The sequence below is a fragment of the Hemiscyllium ocellatum genome, chromosome 39 (assembly GCF_020745735.1).
Source record: "Hemiscyllium ocellatum isolate sHemOce1 chromosome 39, sHemOce1.pat.X.cur, whole genome shotgun sequence".
Classification (NCBI taxonomy): domain Eukaryota; kingdom Metazoa; phylum Chordata; class Chondrichthyes; order Orectolobiformes; family Hemiscylliidae; genus Hemiscyllium; species Hemiscyllium ocellatum.
Genome location: NC_083439.1, coordinates 12,047,763 through 12,057,275, shown reverse-complemented (window position 1 = coordinate 12,057,275; position 9,513 = coordinate 12,047,763). Strand labels below are relative to the sequence as shown.

Sequence of the window (9,513 nt, the reverse complement as noted above, 5' to 3'; positions counted from 1 at the left end):
CAAGTCGAAAATTCATTCCAAAAGGGCAATTTTATTTACGAGCTCAGGATTGTTAAAAACCACTGCAGCTTTAGTTATAAGTTGGCGTATTGGATTTGAAGTATTACTTTCAAAGTCATTTGTCGGAGAATTTCACGTAATTATTAGATGTCTTTTTAAAAACATGGTTTTAAAAATCCTGGAATCCTATGTAATGGAAACAGAATTTTACTAAAGCAAGAGCCCTAATTATTTTTGATTAAATCAGCTGTTATGATTCCGTTAAGTAGAAATTATCTCAATCAAAGAAAACAGAAACAACAAAGGAATAAGGTTTAGATAGCACCCACTCTCCCCAAAAAAGTTTTTACAAAATCTGTTTTGCTTCACAATAATTCCATAAGTAGAGAGTGGAAAAAAGAAGTCACAAAAGTCGAATAAGATTGAGGAAGGAGCGAGAAAAGAGAGAGGTAGAGACAGACTGACAGTCAGATAGAGAAGGAGTTGCAAGCAAAGATACCTCCCACTCTGTCTGAAGGCAGGTCCCACTTTGACGCGTTTAGCTGATGCCTGAGGCTGGGTTTCCAAAAGTCAGCGAGATAATTGGATGCACAGTGAGGCACGTGTCCTCCAAACTGCGATATCAGCTCTTGACAGCTCCGGCGTCTTTCCACCTTTCTCTTTACAGTTCGTGAGCCCAAACACAGACAGACAAGCGGCAAGAAGGAGAGAGGATGAGAGCCAACAGCATGAAGTTTTGCACCGCGTTCTTCATCACCTACTCCCTCACCCTGGTCACAAGTGGTAAGGAGCAAGTTGACTTTACAAATTTGTGCAGGGCGCCTGAGTTTTTATACTTAAGATTTCTTTGAGTTCTTTCCCAGAGTTAATACCCAGATTGTTCTTTGCGATAGGAAATTCTACTGGAATAATCTCAAAAAATGCATCTATTTCTTCTTCCTCCCCCCCCCTCCCTTTTAAAAATGCTATATTAAGTTATTCAGAACGTGAGGTAAGATCATTTCTCAACTGGTAGAATAACAAGAAGCAGTTTGGGAAACCCACCCACCTCTGCCAGTCTTCAGTTTTGCTTTGCAATTATTTCACAAGGAGTTGTGTTCAGTTTCAGCAAGATGTAAACACATAGCTCACTGGATCCGCCGTTACTAATTCGGATTTACAAGCTATAAAAAGTTAGGATAAGCCACAAGTCAACTGGGAAGGAGGGTTTTATTCCAACTCAGCAGAAGGCAATACAGTATAGTGTTTTCTTTTTCTAGTTTGCTTTTGGAGAGCTTAAAAATGAATCAGGGCTTTCTGACTAACCAGAACACACAGAATGATTCACTTCCTGAGAAATTATTGCCAGGTCTATGTATACTCCTGAAAAAGATCAGGTCTGTTTTTACTTCAGGGCATTTAGGCATATTTTCCGGTGTTTTGAGAATGAGAATCACATTTCATAATCTTTCTGGTTTGGAAATGAGAACCAAGCAGCCTCACCCACAATATTCAAAGGAGACTGGTATTTCTGAAAATCAGGGCCATTGGCTTACAGTGATAAAGTATATCATATTCTGTTTGTGAATCTGGAATCTCTCCTTGGTGTGGTAGGGATCACATTCTGCCCAGAAAATGACAAACTTGTGGTCTTGACTATGATTCCCTGTCGCTAAATTGAGCTTTTTGCATTTGACTGGGTTCAGGAAGGATTTACAAGGATGTTGCCTGGGTTGGAGAGACTGAATAGACTGGGGCTATTTTCCCTGGAGCATCGGATGCTGATGGAAGTTTATAAAATCGTGAAGGGCATGGATAGGGTGAATAAACAAGGTCTTTTCCCCAGTGTGGGGGAGTCCAAAACTAGAGGGCATAGGTTTTAAGGTGAGAGGACGGTGGCACGGTGGCACAGTGGTTAGCGTTGCTGCCTCACAGCGCCAGGGACCTGGGTTCAATTCCTGCCTCAGGCGACTGACTGTGTGGAGGTTGCACGTTCTCCCCGTGTCTGCATGGGTTTCCTCCGGGTGCTCCGGTTTCCTCCCGCAGCCACAAAGATGTGTGGGTCAGGTGAATTGGCCAAGCTAAATTGCCCGTAGTGTTAAGTAAGGGGTAAATGTAGGGGTATGGGTGGGTGGCGCTTCGGTGGGTCAGTGTGGACTTGTTGGGCCGAAGGGCCTGTTTCCACACTAAGTAATCTAATCTAATCTAATCTAATGATTTAAAAGGAACCTAACAGGGGTGGTGCATGTATGGAATGAACTGTCAGAAGAAGTGGTGGTGGCTGGATGGGTATATGAATAGGAAAGGTTTGGAGGGATATGGCCCAGATGCTAGCAAATGGGATTAGGATATCTGGTCAGCATGGATGAGTTGGACTGAATGGTCTGTTTCCATACTGTACAGCTCTAAGACCGTATTAACTATTTGAATGGGTAGCTTCAAAATGTGCTTGCACTACAGAGGGTTAAAATTTATACAACTCCCACTAAAGTCTATATTAATTAAATGTCATCAATCCCCAAAAAAACCTTTCTAATAATCAGAAGTGAAGACAATTTAACCGTTTCAATATTTAATGTCCAATCTGAAATAAAAAATGTGCATTTTTATAATATCTTTCTTAATGGTCCCAACAAGTTCTATGATGAAAGTTCTTTTGAAGTGAAATTCCTTTTGTAAAGTAGGAACTACAACAATCAGTTTGCTTACAGGAAGCTCCTGGAATGATTAGATGATCTATTTGGTGATGTGGACTGAGAAATAAATACTGGACAGGAGAACTCCCTCAGTGTTCAGAAACATAGCACTTTGGGGTTCTTTAAAGTTTCCCAGAGAGAGCAGATGGGGCCTTGGTTTAACATTCCATCTGAAATTCAAGACATCTTAGAATGGAGCACACCCTCTGCAATGCACTGGAGTGTCAAATGGTCTGTGTTCAAGTCTCTGAAGTGAAACTTGAATCTCCAACACAAAGGCAAGAGTGCTACAGCCTGAGCAATGGTTAACAGGGCTGTAAGAGGTTGAAATCAGCCAGACTTCTTCAGGCTGTCCCACGGTAAGAATCACTGGAAACATGGTTGTATGTGAATGTCAACACGGAAAACATGCATCATCTTTACTGGAGCAAAACCATTCAAGTGTTTCCAAAAGGGATAGAGAAAGAGTCAGTGGAGGTTGTTAAACATCCAGCGAGAGTTGGAAAACAGTTTGAGAAGGTGATTCTCTACATATAATTTTCTCTTGTTGCTTTAGCTATCACACAGAAACCTCATGATTTTAAGGAGAGTATTGAAGATAGAAGGAATGAAGGATGATGGAGAGATAAATTCTGAAGTGTGGAGGTTTGAGATAGGTGAAGCATTTTCCATTATAACAGAGGAAGGTTAAGGGGTGGGTCAGAGAATTGAGTAGTCAGTGATACTCACCCAATAGTTTAATAGCCTGGTCCCACAGGACAATTGGCCATTTAGGTAAGGTAGAGGAGAGCGGATTGTTCCCATTGCCCTTGATCTGAGCAAAAGTTGTGGTCTGGAAAAGATCTTTGGGGTGAGTGAGAAAGCAAAAACGTCAATGCAGTATTTTGATTCAAATTATGCTTAGCAACAATAAATTTATTGAAATCTGCATCATGAAGCTATTATCTGTTAGCCAGTTCAGCAAAGAAGGAACTTTATGGATTATAAGAACAGTTGGAGTTGAAGATGTAGTTCTACTAGTTATGTTGGTTATGGGACAAAGTGTCTGATTTCATTTGGCTCTTTGCCATAATATCTAAGATATCAAAGCAGAATGAAGCATCAATCATCTTCTGACAGTTCCATCAGATCAATGAGTGACACACAAAGGATTTTTAACATGCAACCTAGATTGTGAAGTAGATATTTGCTTTTAACTATGAACAGAGCAAAACAAATAATAACATTCAGCTGGGGAAGTAGGTAGATGACTGTGATTCTGTTCAATTATTTTGCTGCGTAAGCTGTTTTTGTAATGTTTCAGCTTGTTTTACATGCTGACACAGTCCAGATCCAGTTAGAATGAAGCTAGATCATGACCTGTAAACATTTAAAATGAAAAGCTTCATCAAATGTGTATCAAAAAGAAAAGTTTCTGGAAACATTACAAAAACCTGAAATGATTAGAACACAATCAGCTTTTATTCTAACACAAAATTTAAGGAAATAAATTAAAGAATTAAGTGCTAAAGCTGTAATTTTGAGGCGTTTTTAAAGGAAATCTAAGCGTCTTTAGGAGTGAATCTTTAAGAGGTTCAATTTTAACTCTGTGGAAGTGAGAGGATTTGTAGGGAAATTTTGAAATGAGAGTTTTTATTATATTTATATGTAGTTTGCTACCTAACAACCCAGATGACCTCCTTCTTCAAAGACCGCAATTTCCCCTCAGACGTGGTTGACGATGCTATCCACCGCAACTCCTCCACTTCCCGCTCCTCTGCCCTTGAACCCCGCACCTCCAATCACCACCAGGACAGAACCCCACTGGTCCTCATCTACCACCCCACCAACCTCCAGATACATCGTATCATCCTTCGTTATTTTCACCACCTCCAAACAGACCCCACCACCAAGGATATATTTCCCTCCCCTCCCCTATCAGCGTTCCGGAAAGACCACTCCCTCCGCGAGTCCCTCGTCAGGTCCACATCCCCCACCAACCCAACCTCCACTCCCGGCATCTTCCCCTGCAACCGCAAGACATACAAAACTTGCGCCCACACCTTCCTCCTCACTTCCCTCCAAGGCCCCAAGTGATCCTTCCATATCCATCACAAATTCACCTGCACCTCCACACACACCATTTACTGCATCCGCTGCACCCGATGTGGCCTCCTATACATTGGGGAGACAGGCCGCCTACTTGCGGAACGTTTCAGAGAACACCTCTGGGACACCCGCACCAACCAACCCAACCACCCCGTGGCTGAACACTTTAACTCCCCCTCCCACTCCGCCAAGGACATGCAGGTCCTTGGCCTCCTCCATCGCCAGACCATGGCAACACGATGCCTGGAGGAAGAGTGCCTCATCCTCTGCCTTGGAACCCTCCAACCATAAGGGATGAATGCAGATTTCTCCATCTTCCTCATTTCCCCTCCCACCACCTTATCTCAGTCCCAAACCTCAGACTCAGCACTGCCTTCTTGACCTGCAATCTTCTTCCCGACCTCTCCGACCCCACCCCTTTTCCAGCCTTTCACCTTCCCCTTAACCTCCTTCCACCTATCGCATTCTCAATGCCCCTCCCCAAGTCCCTCTACCCTACCTTTTATCTTAGCCTGCTTGGCACACCCTCCTCATTCATGAAGAAGGGCTTATGCCCAAAACGTCGATTCTCCTGTTCCTTTGATGCTGCCTGACCTGCTGCGCTTTTCCAGCAACACATTTTTCAGCTATTCAAAAACCATGGCAACTTTGGTTTTGTGAAATTCTTATCAGGATGCAGGCAGAATTTAATAATGTTAATTATTATTGCTCTCATTTAATTGATATTCATGATTATGATCTGTAATATTTTAGACATTCATTTACTATGCCTGTATAATTGTGTATAGTAAGTGTGATGCCAAAGAAAAATCCCAAGCTATTGTATGTGAGAAGCTCTCTGTCTACAATGCCGCTGTCTGGTTATGTTTCTAGCGCCAATTCCCCACTGCATCCTGTAACATCATGGTTAGAAACAAAGATAAAGGAGTCAACTGTTTCAGTGATGAGCCATGTCCCAAGATAGGTACTGGTGCCCTGAATTGGGAAAACCGACCAAGTTGCCCTGGCAACCTTCCTTCCCTCTGTTAGTTAAGAATGCAGTTGCAAAATATTGACCCATATCTCTTAATGCATTGCAAAGCAACCTGATGATAGGTGTATGCCTTTCTATGATGTGTTGTGTAGCATGCAATCTGGAAGTACATACTGTTTTTTAGTTGTGCTGTTCTACTCGGGTGGTGACGACTGATTCTGTTTACTTCAGAATGTAGTAAACTGTATGTCATACTGCATTTTCTGAAAGCTGAATTTTACCCAAACTCTCAGCTGTTTTAGGAACAACTATTCAATGAGACCGAAGTTCAGCAAATTTTACTTGAGAAAGTGGTCTCTCTTTAAAAAGGCTTTAGTGGAAGAACAAAAGAAGAAATTTGCTTTGTATAATAAAAGATCAGATCTCAAAACTGTCTAAATGAGCTTCAAATACAGTGAATTATTGTGAAGTACAGTTATTGTCATGTCAGCATGCAATGGTCACTTTGTACATTTGCAAAATGATATAAACAGCAACAATGAATCCATGTTCAGTAATCTGTTTGTTTTGTATGATTTAAGGAGATGAATTTCAGCTAAGCCACCAGAGGCATCTTGTCCCTGTCCTTTTCTTGGAATGTTTGACATCAATTGGACCAGATGAGGCAGATTTCTCACCTCAAGGATAGCCCTTCTGATAATGCAGCATTCCCTATCATAGTTCTGCACTGTGGTGGTTTGACTAGATTATGAGTTCAGATCCTGGATTGGAGCTGGAGAAGTACAGATTAAAAAGCATCAAGGTAAATATTTAGTCAACTGAACCCTTTGGACCCTTCCAAATCATGACATTTCAGATTGAATGCTTCTACAGTTCCAATAAAGTGCTTGATAGGATAGATTAGCTGATATTACAGGGTGCACAGACTTGCCAGATGTAACATGCATTGTCCTTGCATCTTTATAGCAGAAAACTATCAAAGCCTCAGTTTCCAAGAACTCATTTGGTCACCGGTTAGTTAGAATGTAACATTATCAGCACTAGATGACGACAACAACAGAACTGACATTCTAACCAGTTTATCGCTTGGCCCAGTCCCCAACTCAATGTTAGTGAAAGAAGTAAAGCAAATCAGCATTTTAATTGGAGCCATTTTTCATGCTTCTCTGTGGAGGGGAATTTGTGGCTGAGTTTCGGTGCATGGTTGACATCTATTATTTCACAGGAAAAGAATATTCTTCTCACACTGGCTTACAGTTATTTTTTAAAAATAGTGAAACCATCCTTGGCTGTGAGACTGTGGTTACTCATATTAGAACGTCTATTAATAATAATTGGCACTTCAAGGATGACTTGCTAGTCAAAAATGCTGGAAAACTAAAATAAAACCTGAAAATATCAACAGCACTCAACTGTTTGGCCATCATCTGAATAAGAAGGAGGTGAGTGCTTTATGAGGCATGCATAATCAAAAGTGAAGCATTGACCTTCAGATTAAGTTATACCCCTGTGTGTGAACCAAGGAAGTGATAGACTGTTTAAGCTATGGAGTAAAAAATGAGGTCTGCAGATGCTGGAGATCACAGCTGCAAATGTGTTGCTGGTCAAAGCACAGCAGGCCAGGCAGCATCTCAGGAATAGAGAATTCGATGGGGCTTATGCTCGAAACATCGAATTCTCTATTCCTGAGATGCTGCCTGGCCTGCTGTGCTTTGACCAGCAACACATTTGCAGCTGTTTAAGCTATGGAAGGCATTTCAGCCAAAGCTGGCTCTGTCCTCGGTGACCTCCTCCTACCACTTTCCAACAGGAACCCTGAGCCACAAATGATATGGTACAAATGGTATTTCTGCAGATGTGCTCATCTGCCAGAAAGAACTAAAATCACATTCAATGATATGGCCATATTTAAACATAAGCTTTTTAGCTGAAAGTGGCTTTGCCCCAGGCAAAGATAATGCTTTTTTGAAAAAACATCCTTTTGCTAATGTGCAGCAGTGTATAATAGTCACATTATATACTTTAAACGAAAAGGAACAAATTACAAGGATGGTGTGTCCAAAATATTATCTCTAGCCTGACTTGCACTATAATTATGTACGGAGTTTTCTAAAAACGAATTAAAATTTAGCAAATTGCATGGATAAAAATATATATGGTGGTGGATAAATTGATGCAATCTGTTCTAAACACTATTTTTGCTTTAACTGCTCTTCAGTCCGCTTTTACAGCAAATCTGCAAAACGAAGGCTTGGCTAATTTCCCCTTTCTAACTTTCATCTTTCCACTTTTCCTCTTCCTGATAATGCTGACTATTTGTCAGTGTAGAGTTTCAAAAGGGCCAACTGGCTCATGATAACCCTGCCGAAGAGCCAAACCTTCAAGCCTTAGCCTGTTTGTTGTTTCCCCCTCAGTCTCATTCAGGCTCATTTGCATCTGGGTTCACTTAAAATCAAGCCGGAGCAGATATTTTTCTGAATGGTATTGAGATGATGACGGATAAGTTGAAAATTCACCAAAGACTATTCTTGCAAACAACCAGTGTAGAGTACCCACCAAGAAGTCTAATAGGGTATTGAACTGCATAGCAGCACCAAAATAAGCTGCAAGACCAAATGTACAATGCCCTCACCAGATGGCATCTTGAATGCCTTGTCTAGTGAAATAAAATGGAGGAATTTGAACACATCTGTCAAGACAATGAAGAACCATAAGGCTAATTGCTAGTCTTTAAAGGTTTAATATCAAGGAAAGACTACAAAAAGTTAGGCTATTTGTTCTTGAAATCGGCTGTTCAAGAATTGATCTTAAGAGTTAAGTAAGATCAAAAGTCCTACAGAAAATATCTATGGAAAATTACTTTTAAATTCTAAGATTAAGATTTGAGTTCACAGCTCCCAAGAAGTGTAATAGCCTTTGTTCTAAAGAAGTAATTAATGCAACAAAGTGGTAGTTGATAGAATCGCTGTAGTTGTAATCGCTGACAATGCTTTTTCATGTGTGGAATGTAGAGTTATTCTGGATAAATGAATGAAGGTGCCTGTGTGGCTGTCTCACCACCTCCCCCCCCCCCCCCCCCCCCCACCCCACAGTAATTATGAGGTGATTCTATGAATGCTGAGTGACATTACTCCTTTCAGAACCAGTTAGACCAATTGCAGTTATCTTGATGAGGACCACTGGCGCCTCTAATGGGATCAGTGAGCACAATACAGACTTAATATTACAGAGGGGCTTGACAGGGTAGCTAGAGCCATTGTTTCCCTTAGCTATGAAATCTAGAGCAAGGGGACAACAGTTCAGGTTACTGATCATTCAGTTCTTGAAATGAGGTGCAAAGATGCTACTTTTGCTTGATGCTTTCAAGAAAAATTGGAAATCCAATGTATTTCATTTCCTTTTATCACTTTATATATTCTCTCATTAATTTTACTGAAGTGAATACATTTAAACAGCATGCTAACAAATATGTGATTCTACCTAATGCCAAATGTGGTATAGATATCACAGAAGTTTACATCACAGAAAGAGACCATTTAAACTATTGGAACCTCACCATCTCATCAATGACTAATTTGGCTTCATTGCCATTTACCTGCCCTTTCCCCATGCCCTTTCATATTGTCTCTGTTCAAGTAATCATCTAATACCCTCGTGAATGCCTCAATTTTCTCTGCCCCATGACACTTCCCAACAGTGCATTCCAAACTCAACTCCTCAAATGAAAAAGTCTTCTGTTTGCGTCACATTTACTACATTTGTTAATCATTTAAAGTG

The 9,513-nt window shown here is 40.9% G+C and overlaps 1 protein-coding gene across 4 annotated transcripts in view; it reads left to right on the top strand.

The window, feature by feature from the left end:
• Positions 1-610: 610 nt before the first annotated feature.
• LOC132834435 (lactadherin-like) overlaps positions 611-9,513 on the top strand; it is a 93,715-nt gene continuing 84,812 nt past the window's right edge. The window contains exon 1 of one of the 4 annotated variants that reach the window (XM_060853376.1): positions 611-783. In XM_060853376.1, the coding sequence (XP_060709359.1) occupies positions 714-783 (70 nt within the window). In that variant the 5' untranslated portion in view covers positions 611-713. The remainder of the gene's footprint in view (positions 784-9,513) is intronic. The other 3 variants (XM_060853377.1, XM_060853378.1, XM_060853379.1) reach the window with 3 other exon arrangements.